General features: G+C 37.0%; 2 protein-coding genes across 4 annotated transcripts in view; one reads left to right on the top strand and one right to left on the bottom strand.

Moving 5' to 3' along the window:
• The window catches only part of LOC103037059 (probable G-protein coupled receptor 153), a 92733-nt gene extending 87025 nt beyond the window's left edge, over positions 1 to 5708 (top strand). For all 3 annotated transcript variants that reach the window (XM_022670709.2, XM_007247937.4, XM_049485553.1), the window contains exon 6: positions 193 to 5708. In XM_022670709.2, coding sequence (XP_022526430.1) covers positions 193 to 981 — 789 coding nt within the window. In that variant the 3' untranslated portion in view covers positions 982 to 5708. The remainder of the gene's footprint in view (positions 1 to 192) is intronic.
• A 5625-nt stretch (positions 5709 to 11333) lies between these two features.
• Positions 11334 to 12806, bottom strand: her3 (hairy-related 3). Its single transcript, XM_007247936.4, has 4 exons — positions 12689 to 12806; positions 12484 to 12579; positions 12206 to 12287; positions 11334 to 11850 (listed from the first exon to the last, which is right to left on the bottom strand). The coding sequence occupies exons 1-4, from the start codon at positions 12734 to 12736 to the stop codon at positions 11480 to 11482; spliced, it is 597 nt and encodes a 198-aa protein (XP_007247998.3). The 5' UTR covers positions 12737 to 12806; the 3' UTR covers positions 11334 to 11479.
• Positions 12807 to 20685: the final 7879 nt, after the last annotated feature.

The following is a 20685-nucleotide window of genomic DNA, read 5'->3' on the forward strand; positions in this document are numbered from 1 at the left end:
TGTGAATTATATGCTAGGTGTTCTGCAGTTATTAACATTAAAAACCTTTTGAGAGCATGCCCCGCTTTTCTTTTGCCTACAATGATGATAAATGAATTGTTAGAGCTGAATGTATGAAAAAGTATATAATTAATGGTATGCATGCCGTGTATGTTTGTGTGTGTGTGTGTGTATGTGTGTGTGTTGCGCCAGGTGCCCCCTACAAGAAGATACTCCCACGACGAAACCGACATGTGGACCACCGGTCAGATCCCTTCATACCTGCACCGCTGGGGCTCCACCGAGGACATGGTGGGAATGCAGCAGTACAGCTCGCAGCGCCACGAGAGGCGGCGGAGCAGCCAGGTGTCCTACCACGAGGAGAGCCGCCCGCAGCGCTCCCGCAGGAGGTCTGAGGACACGCACTGTCTCAAGCAGCTGCCCCGTGCTGACCGCTATGAGGATGAGTTCAAGTGCTTCAGTCGGGACGAGGTGATCAACTTCATCGACGAGACGCCGCTGCCCAGCCCCATGAGGAGTCCGCGGCGCGCCTCTGCCATCTCGCTGGTGCCCGATGCCTTGTACGAGCAGCATGTCATCCTGCTGCCACACTTTCCTCTCACGCACTTTGACCGTGAGCCTCAGGCCCTGCGACGTGCCTCACAGCACAGCAAAGGGTCACGCGGCGAACTGTCGCATGAGTCGCCCCGCAGGTTGGGTGCAGGTGAGCTGTGTAGCGACGGCAAGGGGTGCCGAGAGCACCAGAGGGACTCCAAGCGTATGCACGAAGCAGTCCTGCTGAGTCAGTACGCACGGACAGGGGCGCACTCGCCACTCAGGGGGACCAAAAGGGGACATGCTGAGGCACCCATATGGGTGGGAGACCACAAGCAGCACGGGACAAAGGGCGAGAGCAAAGGGAGCACAAATAGTTTTATAAACTCCACGTCCGCGTCCTCGGGCTACGTCACATTTAACGACTCCATAGGCTCGACTACCTGAGGAGCCAGCGACAGTTTTATTATTACACGTCACGATAAATTGCTTAATATCGATATTAGTATTAGCGTTTTAACTAAACAAGTGGAATGTTTTTGTTACCTGGGCACTTCGCGTTATCGTGTCTCGAGGAGTCGCAGATGGGTTCTAGGCAGGAAGAAGAGAAGATATGTTCTTTTCTAGCTATTTTTATCTTAAACAAACATATCGTTGCTGTCATGCAAAAACCTTCATTTTTTTGCTTTAGTTTTTCTAGGTAGATCTAGCTTTTTAACATAATTTGAGCCTGGTTGTTCTGACCAAAAATGGACCAAAATAAATGTGCCACAAAAAACATTACCTTGGCTTGTTGGCTTCAATTAAAAATAAGAAGGTTTCTCCCTCCTCTTAAAACTGCCATTTTTCTAGATTTTCTAGGTTTTTGTCTCACAGCGACGATATATATACATATATATCAGTTGTGCTCTGTATCCTCATTATTTGGAGTTGATATTTTTCAGGAGCCTGTCCGCTTTCAAGCCTTCTTGTTCAGTTTTTGGTTTTGTCCTTGCATCTCATAAAGCCTCATAGAGTCCAGGCTGAGTGTAGAAAGGGCCTCTTATTCTGCAGTGGATCGCTTCTAGCAGTTAACACACTTAAATTCCACTCTTTCCAGCATTGTCATTGTTTCTGCTTAAGTGGTTAAGTGTTGCTTTTTTTAAGTAACTGAGTAAATGTATAGTAGCGTGATGGTTTTATGGTGCATTTGCGAAAGCACTTCTACTTATATTTGTGTTGAATCATTTCCAGACAAGAATATGTTGCATATTACATACAGTGGTTAAAAAAGTGTTTGCCCCTTCATGATTCTTTTCTTTTTTTGCATGTTTGTCATGCTAAATGTTTTAAATCATCAAACTAATTTAAATATTATTTAAAGACAACACAAGCCTACATGACCCTGTGTGAAGTGTTTGCCCCTAAACCTGATAACTGGTTGTTCCACAATTAGCAGCAACAACTGCAACCAACCATTTGCTGGAACTAGCAATGAGTCTTTCACAGACAGCTGTGGAGGAATTTTGGACCTCTCCTCTTTGTAGAATTTCTTTGTAATTCTGTTTTTTAACTGCTTTTTTTAAGGTCATGCCACAGCATCTCGATAGGATTCATGTCAGGACTTTGACTAGGCCACTCCAAAGTTTTTTCTGCTGTTCAGAGGTGGACTTGCTGGTGTGTTTTGGATCATTGTCCTGCCGCAGTACCCACGTTCGCTTCAGCTTAAGGTTGTGAACCGATGGCTGGTAGACAGCAGAATTTTTGGTTCCAATTATCACAGCAAAAGTCTAGGGGACCATCCAGATGTTTTTTTGGCAAAATAGAGACGTGCCTTAATGTTCTTTTTGCAGGACATTTTTGCCCCGTCTTTTTCTTGTGATGGAGTTATGAATGCTGACCTTAACTGAGTTAAGTGAGGCCTGTAGTTCTTTGGATGTTGTTGTGGGGTCTTTTTTATGACCTCTTGGATGAGTTGTCGCTGGGCTCTTGGGGTAATTGTGGTCTGCCGGCCACTCCTGGGAAGGTTCACCACTGTTCCATGTTTTTGCTATTTGTGGATAATTGTACTTACTGTGGTTTACTGGTTCGCTGGAGTCCTACAACTTTAGAAATGGCTTTATATCCTTTTCCAGACTAATAGAGTTTCTGAATTTCTTTGGATATTGGCATGATGTCTAGCATTTAAGTATCTTTTGGTGTATTTTGCTTTGTCAGGCAGGTTTTGTTGAAGTGATTTCTTGATTGAGAAGAGGTGTGTCAGTTATCAGGGCTAAGTGTTGCTAGAGAAATTAAACTTAGGTGTGATAATTCACACTTAAGTGTGATGAACCACACTTTTTCACACAGAGCCATGTACATTTTATTATTTTTTCATTTGATAATAAACAATGTGTTGTCTTTGACTAATATTTAAATTTGTTTAATGTTATAACGCATTTAAGATTGACAAACAGGCAATAAATAAGAAATCATGAAGGGGTAATTAATTCTTTAACTCACTGAACAATTACAGCATACTTCGTGTCTTACAGCTATTTCATTAAATGTTGGAGAACATATAAAAAAAGTGAAATATCTCTTAAAATAACACATTGACATGCACAAAGATATCATGTCAACATATAGAAGTCAGCTGATCTAATGTATCCAATTTTCTTTTTGTTGTTTTTGATCATTTAAACTGATAGTTAATGATGTATTTATTATTAACTCCAGAGAGTAGGAACCGTTTTTGATTTTTTTTAGGAGATGCTGGGGGTGTACACTAAAATATTCTTGTTTTGTTAATTTAGATGCATTTGTGACATTTATAGATGGATCTAGTCCCAAGTTGTACACTTTATGTGTGTGGGTATGGGCAGTATCACTGCGGTAATACTTTTTCAGGCAGTTCTGTATTTTGGGGAAATGTATGATTGGTTTATATGGGGTACCCTTAGGGAACAAATCAATGCCCCACTCCCAAATCCCCCAAATCCCTGGGTAGTTATTCATTAAAGTACCTAAATCCGTTTTTTATGTTTTTTTTTTTGTTTTTTGTTTTTTTATGTGTAAAAAGAAATAAATTGTCATTTAGAATGGTCTTAGAAGACGTACTCCACATTCTGCTGTGACTACACTTGATTGGAACAGTTCTGTCATACTGTAATACATAACACATTCATTATTTAAAAGAAAATATATATTTTGTAAAACTTATTGGTGACGAATTGTAATTATGCAATTTTACAAGCTGATATTGAGCTCAGCATGCCCACGTACTATGCTACATCTATATTTATTATCATTGTGTCACTATTAAGGGGCTGATTGCCGTTGTTGTGCATGAGTGTAAAGGGTTAAAGTAACGAAAGGTGTACATCTGAGAAAAAGAAGCATCACATTTGTTACAGTGAGAAACACTAAACACGGACAGATGTGTCACTTTGCTGAAGTAAAGTTGTGTTTTATAGTTAATTAATTAAATTAAAATGATTTAAGACTACCCTGTTTCTTTATGTAAAGGTGTTTGCTTATGTTTAGGCTCCACAGGCCAAATGACCAAATGAACAAATGTCCAGGGAAGGCTTTATACTAGATTTCTACTAGACCACTGGTGTGAGGATTTGATTGCATTCAGTGACAAGAGCACTGGTGAACTCAGGATGTTAGATGATCAACCATCCCACCTAATCCTCTTCATCATCACCAGCTGCCCACAACTCATCTCGAAAGTATTGGATGGAGAATCATCATTCCAGAGAACACATTTCCACTCCTCCACAGTTCAGCGATGGAGGACATAAGGCATGGTGTTCAGAGAGTCCCATTCCTTTGGTATTTATTACTTACTCTGTACTTATTACAGAGATAAGACAAGCTTTGTTTGTGCATTTGTACATCAGGCCACCCAGCATTTAGCATTCATTCGATTTATGTAAAGAATTTATTTCGTTTTTTTTTTTGTTACTTTTTCTTTTTTACTTAAAAAATCATTCAAATATAAAATGTGAAATTTCCCAAAGTCTGGCTTATCTATATGTACAGCTCTGGACAAAAACACTTAAAAACACTTAAAAATGATGAGTTTCTTTAATTTTACCAAATTGAAAACCTCTGGAAGATAATCCAGAGGAAGCTGGATGATCACAAGACATCAAACCAAGATGAACTGTTTGATTTTTTGCACCAGGAGAGGCATAAAGTTGTTCAAAAGCAGTGTGTCAGACTGGTGGAGGAGAACATACCAAGATGCATGAAACCTGTGATTAAAAACCAGGGCTATTCCACCAAATATTGATTTCTGAACTCTTAAAACTTTAGGAATATGAACATTCACATTTTCTGCAAATAAATGCTTAAAACTATAATATTTCTATTTCAAATAAATAAATATAAATAGCAAAATCAGAGAAACTGATTCAGAAACAAAAGTGGTCTCTTCATTTTTTCTAGAGCTGTATATATTTGTTTTTTCAAGATGTCTAGTCATGTATTTATAGATGCACACATCGGATATCAAGGTTTTTAATTGGGAAACTAAAAATTGGTAATATGCTATAATGCTATTTGATGTTTTATATATGAGACTATATTGTTTTTTAGTTAGAAAAAGTGTCACTTATGATTATGAATCATATTTTTCATGTATTTTGGAATTATGATGCTTGTTGCTGCCAGCATGTGTTTTTGAACATTTATTTCAGCCAAATTCTTGTGTCAATATCTGGTGCTTGATATTTTGGCAGCTTCAAATCAGTTCATAAATGAATCAATTGCCCACAAGATTTCATATAAAAATTTAACTGATATTTTTTTTTTTCATTTTTTTAGATTACTGACCAGGCCATGCATTTTCCTATACTAAGACCTACCACTAGAGTCCTCCTTCTTATTTCAGCTGGCAGTGGCTTATAGCTAACCTATAGACTTCATTTCAGTTCTCTATTTTTACATGGATTCATTTCCAGCTGTCATTATCGAAGGAACCTCTTCGAAATGAATGTATTCACATTGACTGGTTTGTGATAGATCACCAACCATCCTCCACAGTTTTTTTCTCAAATAATTATGATAAGATGTAGCACTAATGCTTTATAAGGCACTTTGATACTCACATCTCAAACCTGGTATGAACAATCCAGTTCCTTTGTAGTAGCTACTAAAAGTTACAGTCTTTTAAATTAGGGCATTCCAGATTTCACTATTTTCACTATTTTCACATGTAGAAAAAAAGAACATATCCAGGAATTGAGGGAGCTTTACAGTTTTATTTCATTGTCACAGAGGATCCTTTTATTTTTGCATGTTCACTCGCAAACAGGCTGTTTTTGATTGTTTTCTGTGGCATTCTTTTCAAGTTGGATGTAATGTTTCTTTTGTATCGTATCTAAAGACACGTCTTTCTGGTAAATGAATTAACAGTGTTTGATGTTTCGTTGCACAAATGATGGTCATTATTTTCTCTTTTTTGTAAAGTGAAGTACAAAGAGGACATGCCAGTTGTTTGAAATTGTTGGACTTGCATATCGCATTTGTTATCAGTAAAAGAAAAGATTCTCTGAAATCTCAGTGATGTTTTAAGGTTCTGGGTCAGAGATTTAAGATGTGGTTTGAGAGATACACCTCTGATTTCAGTGGTGATCACACCTTTTAAAATATTTCAGAAATGATTGCTGAAATGATTATTACAAATAAATCAAATCAAGTTGTAGAAAAGAAAAGTCTGTTATCTTTTATTCTGAGCTCCCAGTTATTGTTTCAAGGTACTGAAAAATGGCTGTAAATGGCCAAAAAAGGTCACTACATGCTTTTTAACTAGCTTTTCATTTGTTAAACAACCGTGTGGAAAGACACATCCTGTGGTTGTAAAAAAGATGTTTAATCTGTTTCAGAAGTGTCAAATGATTGGCATGCAGCAAGCAGAGAAAACATCTAAGGAGACTGATAGCTGAAACTACTAAAATCGGGTTAAAAATCGTCTAATGCATTAAAAATGAAAGAACAGAGGGGGCATCATCTTTAAAGAAGGAATGTGGTCAGAAAAAGTCTGAATAATAGTGATTGATGAGCACTTAAACATTTGGTGAAATCAAATTATAGAAAAACATTGAACACTAGAACATAGGGATATGTTAAATAGTGAAAGTAAGAGCATTTCCAAATGCATACTGAAAAGTACTCAAGGGATTTGGACTAAACTAGGTTGACCAGACGTCCTCTTTTTCCCGGACATGTCCTACTTTTGAGACCTAAAAAATGTCCGGGGGGAATTTCAAAATCGTCCGGGATTTTGTTTGACTGCCTCAAACATCAGTACAGTACAGTGCACTGTGATTAGAACTGCCATGCCGTTCCGTTCCACTCCATTCCAGGTTTCTCTGTATCGCAAATTAGGTAACGTTAGTAAAGTTAGGGTTACACAGGGACTTTGAGGTGATGTAGGTAACGTTAGCTCTATTACATGAGAATGATGAGCAGTGGCTGATAAAATAGCAAACGGTCAAGACTGAAAAGTGTTGGATGCGCAGCAAGTGTATATTTTAGGCTACATAATTTTATTTTAGATATTTAGGTCAAAGCTGTGTTGAAAGGCTGCATAGTTTTGAGTTTTTAGGCTCTATGCTGTGGATTAACATGTTTTAAAAAGCACTAAAACAAGTTAAATAACAGATTTTAAAACTGATAAATGATCAGTTAACTTAAAAAGTAAGAGTAAAAAAAATAAAAGTAATATTATCAAAAGGTATGCCCACACTGAATAAGAGTAAAACAGGGTCAAATGCTTTTAAGACATAGTTGCATTGCATGAATTCATAAAGCAGCCCAGTTTGTAGCCTGATACAAATACATGTTATAGCTGTTTAAAGGAGGAAGCACCTTTAACCTGAAGAATTAGGATTGATATGATATATCTCTGATATATCAGAGAAATTCAGAAAATACATATTTTACATGAATTCAATAAAACCGACACCCATCCTTTTTTCTTCCCTGATGGCACGGCCATATTCCAAGATCCAACAATTTGAAAACTGGATCTTTGCATAGTTATATAGCTCTTATAACAAAAGCTTGAAGGTCTAGATTTTATCAAGTTGGCTGAGGCTGTGCAACCTAGTAAAATAAAATAAACTTTAGTCAGTTAAAAACATTTGGGGAAAATGTAGTAAGGTTTTTCCTAAGTGTGTACAGTTCTTTAAAAAACACATTTAAAGAATCTTTAGGCAGACAAAAAGGTTATTATATGGCATCATTTCATGAGGTTAGATTTTATATGAGGTTATGTTATCAGCAAGTTGTGTTCTTATGGAAGACTATTTAACTATTTTAAATCAAAATTTGCATGAGGTTTATCAGTAGTCATTTTATGAAAACTGGGGCATTTTAAAAATGTTCACATGATACCTGAGCCCTTAAATAAACAAAATAAGCAGGTCTTGTTTTTGTCTTCTAATTTTATATTAGCATAATTTGCTGCCGAACCTCGGGTTATGTGTATTTATGAGGTTCCACACGCAAGACCCGAGAGGGACCTTGGGTCTCTGGGCAGTAAATACTCATCCGCTTTTCACAGCGCTTGAGTGAACGCTCTATGATGCTAATCACCAGCATTATCCTCCGTCTTTTCTCTGATCTTAAGGTCTGCTGCTCTTCAATCAAGCCAAAAACAGTCCAACAACAGCTCTTCGAGTTCATAGAACTTCTTAAAAACTCCAGGACTCAAGTCCATGTGTTACTTATTCTAAAGCTGGCCTTGAAAAGAGTCTGTTCCTCGGCTCTTGACTCTCTCAGCAGCGCAAACTAAGCCAGGAAAATGTATAGTTGATAGTAATCGTGTTTTGCATCTCTGGAAAAAATAAGAGACCACTTAAAAATTATGAGTTTTTTTTATTTTACCAAATTGAATACCTGGAACATAATCGAGAGGAAGATGGATAATCACAAGCCATCAAACCTGCTTGAATTTGTGCACTAGGAGTGGCACAAAGGTATCCAAAAACAGTGTGTAAGACTGGTGGAGGAGAACATGCCAAGATGCAAAAACTGTGATTAAACCAGGGTTATCCCACCAAATATTAATTTCTGAATTCTTAAAACTTTATGAATATGAACTTGTTTACTTTGCCTTATTTGAAGTCTGAAAACTTTGCATCGTTTTTGTTATTTTAGCCATTTCTCATTTTCTGCAAATAAATGCTCTAAATTACAATATTATTATTTGAATTTTGGAAGAAATGTTGTCTGTAGTTTATGGAATAAAACAACAACATTTTACTCAAACATATACCTATAAATAACAAATTCAGAGAAATTAATTCAGAAACTGAAGTGGTCTCTTAATTTTTTTCTAGGACTGTAGATTGTTTAAACGAGCGTCAACATAAATGCTTGGGAATGTTTTAGCGCACAGGGGAAAAACAGTCGATAGCCTTTTTTCGGCTACCACTTCCAGTCTTAGCTTTGTCACTTAGCATCCACAGCACGCCACCGCTTCTGAATTACGTCTATAAAAAGGGTGGCGAGGCGTGGCAAACTCTCCTCTCCGCGTGGCGCCATCCTCTACCACCTGACTCTTCCACCCACCACACATCTACACTCATTCACAGCCAAAAGCTGAGAAGTTCACAGTACCAGTGAAGGCTTGTTCGGAAGTCCAAAAAAATACTTTTAATGTCTTGTACTCAGAGTATCTAGTTCTTTTTGGGGGGCTCAGACACCCCTAAAATAAATCTCAGGCATAGTGCACTACCCCACCTATTTAATTTTTTCTAAAAAACATAATGACAATAATTTTTTAGATTAAATTATTATGTTACATTATTTTAAACATTGGGATGCACTAGTAAAAGAACCTTATTTGGAACGACATTTTGACACTACACACACTGCCTGGCCAAAAAAAATGCCACAAAAAAGGTCACACTCCAATATTTCGTTGAACTGCTTTTAGCTTTGATTGCAGCATGCATTCTCGGTGGCATTGTTTAAATAAGCTTCTGCAATGTCACAAGATTTATTTCAATACAGTGTTGCATTAATTTTTCACCAAGATCTTGCAGCATTGATGATGGTAGAGTCTGACCGCTGCACAAAGCCTTCTCCAGCACATCCCAAAAGATTCTCAATGAGTTTAAGGTCTGGACTCTGTGGTGAACTCTCAATCCATGTGTAAAAATTATGGCCTGCCATGCACACGTGGCACCATATCAATCAGAATTCTTTAGGCTGTTATTGTCTGAGGATTTTATTATTTAGTAAGTTTAAACTGAAGTGAAAGAGGCTGACTGTAGTGCTATTGGTCCATCTGTGAGTTTATATTGCAGACAATGTGCTAGAATACAAGTACCTTGAGATCTTAATCTTGAGAACTTATATCTATTTGAACTAAAAATTACTGTAAACGACAGGATCTTATCTTGACATCTGAGGAAAAATGCATTATCATAAGAAAACTTTTGTCTTGAGATCAAAAGAGACATAGGTTGTAATCTCAAGAAGCCAATTTAGGTATCTTAAAATCATAGGAGAAATTATTTATTATCAAGAGAAAACTATTGTTGTCCTATATCACAGATCACAAAAAAGATTTAATTAATATTTTTTTCACTTTTTGAACTTTGTTTTAAGAAGAATTGCAAGTAATTTAAAGAGTCAACAAGAGATGAGATCTTGAGATGACTTGAAATAAGTTGTGATCACAAGAAAGCCACTTTCACGGAATAAGCTGTGAGTTTGAAAAAAAATCATTTTGTCATTGAGATTACAGGAAACAAACGAAACAATCTTTGATCAAGACAAAAAAAATATCTTGAGAACATTTGCTGTGCTGTGATTAAAAGAAAATATTTAGTTATTTGGACATCGCAAAAAGATAATTTCTGATTGCAAGAAACCTACTTACAAAAATATTATTAAACTAATAATTGTCATCTTTCCTTGTAACAAAGTTATGACAAGATATTTCTGGGCTACATGATTTTTTTATTGTCATTTTTAAATGGGGATTTTGTTTTTATGATTGATTCCAGGGGATTGGGGGTTGTATTTTATGCTCTGGAAGCTTTTGTGAAAATCTACCAACCAAATGACATTACTAACAAAAACTAATTTAATTTTAGCTTAGCTTCAAATTTCAGGGCTATCTTAACATTACAAAACACTGACATGTGAAGTGAATCAAATTGTTTGTTTTGTTATAATAACACCTTGCAGGGGGCAGGTGAACAGTCCATTTTAAAGTTGATGAAATGGAAGCAGGGAAAATGTATAAAGATCTAAGCCACTTTGACAAGAACCTAATTGTTTTGGCTTGAGGACTAGATACACAGTGGTCAATATGTACCAAGTGTCCAAGGAATGACAATAAATAAATGTCACCCAAAGCTCATTTATGGAGAGAAAACTGTCCAATCCAACAGAAAATCTACTGTAGTACAAATTCCTGACACATGTTGGTGTAAACCTACATATAGTCCACCCTTATTGTTTCTACTTTCTACTCTTAAATTATTGTGTATTGGGTATTTCAATATAAATTTCGGAATTTCTTAGTATTTGGTAGGGGTGTCAACTTTTTAAGCTTTTTAAACAGTATAAGTTACTGATGAGTAGATCATATCAATCTGGTAGTACTCTAAACATGAGTTTCTATTGACAATATAACCGTTTTTTACTCAAAAATGTGCTATTTTTGAATGTACCTAGAAATACTAGAGTTTACTTTTTTTAATTACTTTGAAAAACTTACTTTTTATTCTTTTCTCAGACTTAATCAGAATAGCATGCACTTTTTCACATTTTCACAGGTCTGATCGAAAAAAAGAGATTGCCAGCCATTATTTTTTCTCGTTTTATTAAAAAAATATACATTTGTACAAAAAGGTATCCAAAATAGGATCTAGTGCAATGAACAAGAGCAAGTTATATCTATAATAAAAAGTAAACAATTTCTATACACTCTAAATACATCTGCAAATGCCAGTTACCAAGGGCGCCAGTAATTTTGTTGTAAGGATGCAGGAGCACTGCAGCTTCGATTAACATGAATGTGTTTGTGATGATCGAAGAGTCCGTGTGCAGGCTTTTGGTCTTTGGTAAAGATTTGATGGCGGGTTGATAAGGTGTCATGTCTTCGCTGTTTTTTTGAGGGCGGAGATGATGCGCAGTCTCTGTCCGTGGTGCTGAAACTTGGGGCCGGCGCTCCGAGGCGAAGGAGGCTGCGGGACAGGTGAGCCAGCATGGTGGATCTACTCGCCGTGTTTGCATCAGCCGTGAGAAGATACTGGTTTACACTGGCGAGACAAGTCGTGTAGCCCGACTGATATTCAGACCCTCCAGAGTTTATGGCCAAACCTGTTAAATAAATAAATACATTAAATACATTGCTTGTTTAAACTAGTCGAAACATATTTATCATAATAAAACACTAAGAAAAAATGCATGTGCTAACAAAAAATCAAGCTACTTTTCGTAATCATTTTAGTTTATTTGAACAAATGGATCAATTGAAATAAATATAAAATTTGTTATTAATAAATTCATGTATTTTATATAGTCATTCTGGGGTAGCTTTATTAGTATTTAATAAAATGTAAAGTTGCGCTGAGCTATGATTATAGAAAAAGAGTAGATTCTAGGGGAGGGTTATTCAACTTTAACAAATTTTATTTACAAAAGAGAGCGCGAGAAAGTGAAAGATCAAACAAACCTTTCTCGGATTTTTGAAGATGTTTCAGATGTTTCACAGTTAGCTCCAAAATGTCGGCCTTTTCAAGTTTTCGCTTACTAATCTAAAAGAAGATAAAACAACAAAACAGTTTATTACCACGTTTAAGGTGAGAAACATTTAAAACGTGTTGGACTGAAGCATTTACAACAACGAAACGACCAGACAACGAAAATGGCAAAGAATAAAAAAATAATAATAATTAACAAATAAATTACACACAAAATTAAATTTTTAAGCTTGACAAATAAAATACATACGTTATTTGAGTAGATGTTTTCCAGAAGAGTCTTTAACTGATCCAAGCACGTGTTTATGCGCGCCCTCCTCTTTTTCTCCATCATTGGTTTAGAAACCTGAAAAAAAATGAAAGGAAAGACCGGTTATTAAAATGTTAGCAAATGTAATGTTATGCACTTTAAAATAAGGCGACACTGCTATTAAAAATATAATAACTCATCTTACCTTTTTGTGAATGGATATTTTCGTCTTTCTCAAACTATCTGAGACCATTTTTCTGCTGCAGTAGTTGGTTGTGCTCTTTCCACACACACGCACTTTCGTTTAAGCCTCGGGATGAAGTGAAGGAATTTGGGCTGGCAGGCCTATTTATACGGACAGACTCACTTAACATCTCAATGTGGCGCGCGCTTATTTTCCCCACCCAATTCCATCAATCATCGACCTCCTGCTGCGGGATTGGTCACAAGCAGCGCGGGGGCGGGTTTTGCCGTGACACAGGTGCAGTAAAAAAATCATTGCCGCATCAAGCCAATGGGACAGGAGACTTGGAGCCACTAAACAGCATTGCTGGCTATTGTTTTGAATGCACAAACAGGACACTTTATAACTGTTAAATCTATCACTTTTTAATATATACGATATATAACGATTTATCGGCGTATCTACTATTACTATTATAATAACGACATAACGAGAATTAGTGCTACATGTTAGTGCATACATCTTTAATGGGGATTTTCAAGGGTATTCAGTAGAGGCAACTCAACGAACTTGCTTTCGTTTAAAATTAAAGTGTTTCATTTAAAGAATATTTGAAAAAATTTAGCTTCTTTTTTAGTAGAGAACTATTCTTTCATGAGAAGCTGCGATATATTTTTTGTTTGTTCACGCTGTGAAGGTTTATACAATCAACGTTATCAATTTAACAACTGTGAACGTTTAACCAACGCTTCAATCTGAAATTTATCAGATTATGTACCAGAGATTATGAAAAACGACTTTGAAAAACTTGTAGAATATTTCAATAGGCAGTTATTTAAATAACCAACCATGTAAATGTTTGAACTTTAAAGGATTATTTAGAAACCTTTGTTTTAATTTGTAAGATCTGTTCCAGTAGTTTATAACATCAAATTGCGGCTTCTTCTGCATCAGCCATACATTATTGCAAATACACTGGGAAAATCAGGGCGCCTTCGTGTGGGGCGAAATTGTAAGGAAAAGCGTACAGAATCACCATTAAATGGGGTATAATGTTACAAATACCGAGTCACTCTGTTGGGAAACTTGTACCAGTCCCGACTATTCAGTCTTCTCTTTGTGTATTTCACGCTGCGAGGCCACGGGGCGAACCGTGGTAATCATGCACATGTTTTCAGGACGCACTCACTTTCTGCCTGTAAAGCAAAGCGCACAGTCTCCAAATGCGCATAAGCGCATAATAAGAATTTCTATGCAGGACTATGCTTGTTCAGAAGACGTTTGGATAAGCGTGTATATTCATAAACATGCTGGGTTAGTTTTAGGTTTGGTGGGTTTGTATTAAACAGTGGTGGGGATTTTCCCAGATGTTGCCTTCAGTGCGCAAAGCGAGGAGAATCAGAGGAACGCCTCCTGTCCTTGGGTCCTGTCCGCCCGATTTTCCACACTGCCCCATCAATACAGCTGCGCTTGGGAAAGTCTCGCGCATGGGCCCACGCTGTGGTGGTCCTTACTAAGTTTAGCGGGCCCAGAGCCCTAAAATAAAGTACAAGACCTAATAAACGTAAAAATAAAAAAGTGACCAACTTCACCTTTTTGATTTAAAGCTCTTTCAGTTTTCAAAAACAACCAGGCAATGTGATCGCGGTCGAGCATACTGGATAGAGTCCTAATTCCCAATGGCATTTTTATTTACATGCATTTATTGTGATTGCTAAATGTGCTAAAATATGTACTGAGGCCTTAATACCTTAGTATTACATGCCATTCGTGGCTCCATCAATATTGTTAAGCACCCAATTATGCAACAATATGTTTGTATCAGACTCTACGTTAAGCAAGTCTCCAACCCACAATTGGAAATGTGTGTTAATATGTGATCAGAAATGAACAATTCATTCAAAAATCACGGCGTGCTTTATAATATGAACTTAAAAAGCAATTAATTCAGTATTTATGTTTATGTATACAACGTTTTTAATGAACAATGCATTGCCATACTGTCATTACCAGTTTTGATGTAACACTTGTTCATGAAAACGAAGATTGACGAGAGAGCAGTGAGAGAGTGAGGAGAGAGGACTGACATTTTTAATAACGTGAGTAAATGACTCATGTATTTCTCGTGTTCATTTTGTTACCTTTTAAACGGTCAAAGCAATACTTAAAAATGTAATAATTATTTCACTTTAAATATGCTTTCGTTTTTCCTACAAAAACACAACACGTCATTGACTGCAAAAATGTTCGTGCATTCTCTTTTGTGTTTATTATCCCTCCCTACTGATGTCTTCATGCAATAATGACTAATAACAGCGTAAAAAAGGTTTCAAAAGTAAAAATTCTTTATGGTAACAGTAATGGTAATTGTAATGACAAGTTTCCGGTTTCACCATCGGCATTTGTAACCGTTGAGAAATAAGGCAAATGCAAATCTTATTTTGTTATCTTTATCTTTTTTACTGTTATTTATAGCCCCAACACATCAGAGGAGAAATCAGAAAAAAAATATTTAGGATGTGCTATTTATTCAGTAGACATAATGTTTATAGAGCAGAAAACTTGAATTTCGTTTTACTCAACTGTACATCTATGATCCTGATGCTACTGTAAATATAACGGACCGTGCTGGTGATTTACAGCTCTGCTGGACTGAAAGAGAAAAGGGAAGAGGCTTAGCATTTGGTGTTTTGCCTCCACCGACCGACACGCGACAGAATGAATGGCTCCTTATTAAAGACGCTGAGGACTGCTCGCCTCTGCAGCCGGACTGGACACAATGGACGTTTGTGGTCGTGCAGCAACCAAAAGCGCGCAGACTGGGAAGAGGCGCGCGAAAGAGACAAGGGGGCCTTTAGGAGGCAATGAGAAGAATGCAGTTTATATTTAAAGATGGAGAGCCCATTGATCTTTTCTTCAGTCAGTTGCGCGCCCCTCCAAATGAGGTCACTGAAAGGATTCCCTTCACTTTCAAGAGCCCAAAAGCCTTTGTTGTGTCCTGCTTTGAAAAGCAAACTATTGGAAGGGGAGCTTAGAATGATGGAGGGAATCCTGGTTTTGTGAGCTTAAGGCGTGGGGTTTCAATTGATAAATAAATAAACGAGTAAATAAATAGGTAAATAAATAATTAAATACCAATCTGAAAGGAATAAGTAAAGGAGAGTCTGTATCCACAGGGAAATGTAATATGTGTTAAGAAAAATGCCTTTTAAACATATTTTGAAATATAAGGAACTTTTTGATATACTTTTTGATATGTATTTGTCATATATGTGTGAGTGTATGCCTACTTATTTGAAATAAGGCATTTATAAATAACGGTGCATATATTTTAGGCTAAATTAACAATAACTGTATTATATATAAGAAATGCCTTATATATGTATATTTGTGGGCACCAAAGTTTCCCATTCGTGCATACATAGTCATAGTGTATATACGATTTTCGTTAGCAAATATATAATGTATATAATGTATATATAATAAACATATATAATATACATACATATATATTATTTATACTGTTTTATCAAACGCAGTCATAATGTCTAATGTGTTGCAGCGCAACATTTACCTTACCATGAAATTAAGACTCTAATTTGCAAACCTGGGACAAAGATCACGCACTCTGGGGCAATTTGTAGCCTAATTGTCCTTAGTTAAAAAGCCTGCTTTGTACCACTATGGGCGACGTAGCCGTTTGCTCTGCCAGCAGGTAGTGTAACATATGTAGATGTGTTAACATCCAACGCTTATTTAGCTACATCTGACGGGACTATTCGCAATAAACTTGCATGTAATACACCGAAAAATTGGTGCAAATCACGGCACTGCTCGGTTCTCAGGGTGCATAAAGCATCGTTAACTTGGTATGAAATTGGGGCAAAGCACCCCTGCGTATAAAGGCTGGCTTCACTCCATTGTGCGCTCTGCACGAAGCATTATCACGCCATTTTCACGCTCAAATCCAACACGTTGCACCACGTTAGGGCACTTTTCCAGGAGAGCCCAAGGTTCCTCGTACTCCGACCAATGAGATCTGACGTGTATTCAAAAGGGGGCCGCTTTTGAAATTGCAACATTCCCATTCTAAAACAAATTAGATTTTATTTTGGAGAACAACCATTAAGTAGTAAATCTAAAAAAGTTCATATATAAATATAATGCCGTTTTCCATGTGCCAGGTGAGAATTTCCCTCCTTTTCCTCTTGAAAAAAGAAGTCTCATCAATAACAATAAAACGGGAACGACTTGTGCCCACACTTGGCATAATAAAAACGTGAGGCAGCAACAGCAAGTTGAGTGGATGTTTATGAAAAGCGCCCTGGGCCTGGGCCCACAGCCACTTTTCTCTCTTTGTAACTCATTAACCCTCGGGGCCTTTTGTTGGCTTGTCTCAGCGGGGAGATCCTGCAGTAATTGAAGCCCTATAAGACTTGTTAACAACAATTAGTGAGGCAATTATACAATTACCTGCAATAAACGTTGTCTTTTTGGAGGGGGAAAATATTCTCCATTAGCACGCCAATAGCAGGACAAAGCAGGTACATGGTCCCGAATCAACTGAGGTGTGCGTCCAAGATGGGAATGGGGAGCACTGCTGGGCAATGAGGAACGGCGACAATGACACTACTAGAAGGAGGATCTTGTGATGATGGAATGAGTCCAAGCTCATCCTGTAATAAAAAGCCCATATAGTCTGTAGTTCGTTTGTAAGCATCATATATAAGAATGTAATGGTAAATAATCTGGCCATTGTATTATGATATGCAAAATAACCAAAGAGCAGGTCTAATTCAAGTAACGGAACAAGGTAGACTGTAAACCAAACTAAAGAACCGCCTCAGTTATATAGAGATTCAAGGTGATATACGTGGAAACAAATAAGGGTCAACAAGATTAAACGTGGAGCACTGCTAGAGCACTATGACTGTTAAAACTGAAATCAGAATGATGATTTTGCAATAATGAAATTGACCCAAGCTCAATAAATATCATATACACTACACACGATGTTTAACAACCGATATAAAACGAATTTAATGAAAAAGAATCTGGACAGTTCTGTTGCCATCCACATAGTCTCCTGGTATGCAAATAACCTAACTAAGGGCAAGCCATCACCAAGAAGTAGGATAAGGTCATCTGAGAGCGAAGCAAATTGGAGATCCGCCTCAAAACTATTCAGACATTCAATGCAATATAAGAGGAAACAAATGGTGTCCCACAAGGGCCAGGTCTAGGTCCAATTATACTGTGCATATGTGTAAGCTATATATACCAATTTTTGAGTTTCATAACATTTCATCTACATCTACATGGCACAAAAAGCCACGCGACGGCACTGTTTGCCTTGGTCTGATCAAACATGTTCTATCATGAATTTCTATAGACTAGTCTGTAGGTTATTTAAGAGTCTTTACTTTGGTCCAGGCGCACAATGGTTGTGTTTGGTTGTGTGCACTGGGGTTAGTGTCTGAAAAGGCGAGAGGTGCACATTAACATCGCTTTGGGTTTTCTCAAGGCCTGAAATGAACTAGTGGAAAGTAACTTTATAACTCGCTGAAGGATGAAGCTTTTGTCAAGCTCTCCTTGGAAAACACAAGTGACTAACAAAAGGGGACCCTTCTCATTGTTAAACACTAAATCTAGGCTATTGATGCGCCTTGAATTGCTAAACATCTGCCATTTACTCCACAGACGTCCAGGCACATTTGTAAAAGAATAAAGTGGCTATTTGTGGACACTAGCGATTGGAAAGAGGTATAATAATGGCTAAGAAGTGCGACTGTGGAGAAGCTGCAAAAAATCGAATATGTGTTTTTGTAAATGATGGTGCCTTGAGCAATGTAGATGATAAGGAGTAGCGATTCTTCAGGGTTGCTGATAAATTTAAGTAAAACGTTTACACATTCCTAAACCGAACAGCAGAGTTCTTTTTTATGATTGACCTTTTACTTAGTTCTTGATCTTTTTGTCACTGTTGCTGTCATTGGGCCTGCAACGTTTAAAGCAGAAGAGAAAAATATTTTCTAAACGTTAAGTGAAAGTCAATATCAAGATATTTTTTCATATTTAGAGTATGTTTATCTGTCCAATTATCATGAAATCATAACAATATAAAAAAAAACCTGTCAGATAAAAAGTCAAATTCAAATACTGAAGTTTTTTTAATGATCATGAACATTGATTTTATAAGAGCAAAAAAACTGAATGTATTGGTTAATAGATGTGCCCTGGTGTCACTCAAAACCTTGGATTCAATGGATTTCAAAGGAATTAATTGGAAAACTGTTTATTCCAAGTCATTTTCTAATGTGACCATTTTTAAATTTTGACACAACGTAACGAAAACAAACGTAACGTTGCAAACACATGAAAATACAAAACTTAAGCTGCGAGGCACGTTTTGCGTGACAGCGACTGAAAGACGCAACACTGTTTATATACATTTTACCGAGCACATAGTAGACCACGAAAATGCAATTCTCTAAATATTCCTGAAGCAGTAAGAGAGCAGTGACAGATAAAGCTCTTTGAGGGCTGTGCGTGGTTTGTTCAAAAGACAGGGCAGGTTTCCCAGGGTGGTTCCTTTATGCCCCGGGAGTGGAAAATCGGGGGTTTGGGTCTCAAAAGGCTAGAGGCGGCCCTGCGATTCTCCTCGCTTCGTATTTTCTGGACCCGCAAGAAAACTCGCCCTGTTAAAAAGTGAATGTGCTCGCTGGTGCCTAAATAGGGTAGAAAGAGCAAAAACCAACTTGTTGAGTCTTAACACCTGCTGTCACCGACGCAGCAAATAGGATTTCAGATACAGTTTATTGTATCAAAGTGTATAATATAAAAAGTGCAAGGCATATAAATGTTTGAGGTCAATGCATGATTTAAACGACAACAGCTCAGCTAATCTTCAAATAAATGTCATTTTGTTGCTTTTGTTGTATTCGAGCAGTTTCTAATGCAGCATACATTCTATGATCAAGCATTGGAATAAAATACTTAGAATATATCTGGATTTTAAAGTAGTATTTATTAATGAATAAACACTTAAAGTTATCAAACTTATATCGATGCAAATATTCCAGACCCAAATGTCAAGAGGTGAATATAAATATTTTTAAATGTATAGGTCTATAATAACTAAATCAAAATGACAATTTGCACATTTTGGGAAATAACATGTAGTTCTCCTACTACTACTACTGTACTACTGTATTTATATAATAGAATATATGATGAAAATATATACAATTATACGACTTTCTACATATTCAGTGAATAAGAATGACATTTTCTTCCTTTCTTCCTTCTTTGATTGGCAAAAACATAAAGTACAGTTCCCGCATCATTACTGACAGTAGCCCCGCGCTGGCATCTGCTCGTAAGAGTTGTGGAGAGAACATGTCCTTCAAATGCTTCAGCAGGAAACCATGTGGGTGGCTTATGTCCTTCCTTCAACAGAAAATTGGTATGAAATCGACAATTTGTTGTTGTCAGCGGTCGCTAAACGCCATATGCCACGCTGGGAGTCACCATTGAACCCATTCGTTCCCGGCTTCACGGTCCATCCTCCCGTTCCACATGCCAGAGCTCTCAATGGTGGAACAAAGCAGCAATTTACCTCTTAAATGAGCAGAACCCAAGGTGACTGCGCTCCTTCAGCAGCGGCCACCCTCGGGCTGTCTCAAAAGGGCTTCACTAAAAACCTGTTTAAGCAATACGTAATGCACTCTCACAAATAAAAGTTTCCTGAGCGATTATTGGGTTGGAATGAGGCTTCTAAAACACTTTTTATAAATAATGTAAACATTTAATTGTTGGATAGATGACTTTGCTTACATTCAAATCATGTAAAACCAAAAAGCGGCCTTTGGCTTTTGGCTTTTTAATTGAAATTTCATTAGATAACCATATTTGTGGTTAAGTGACAGTGTAAGTGTGAGAATAAATGTTCTGTTTATATTTAAAAAAATAAATAAATAAATAAAATCTTTCACCGAAAGATCTATAATTGCTATTTA

Source organism: Astyanax mexicanus, chromosome 12, assembly GCF_023375975.1.
Source record: "Astyanax mexicanus isolate ESR-SI-001 chromosome 12, AstMex3_surface, whole genome shotgun sequence".
NCBI lineage: Eukaryota > Metazoa > Chordata > Actinopteri > Characiformes > Acestrorhamphidae > Astyanax > Astyanax mexicanus.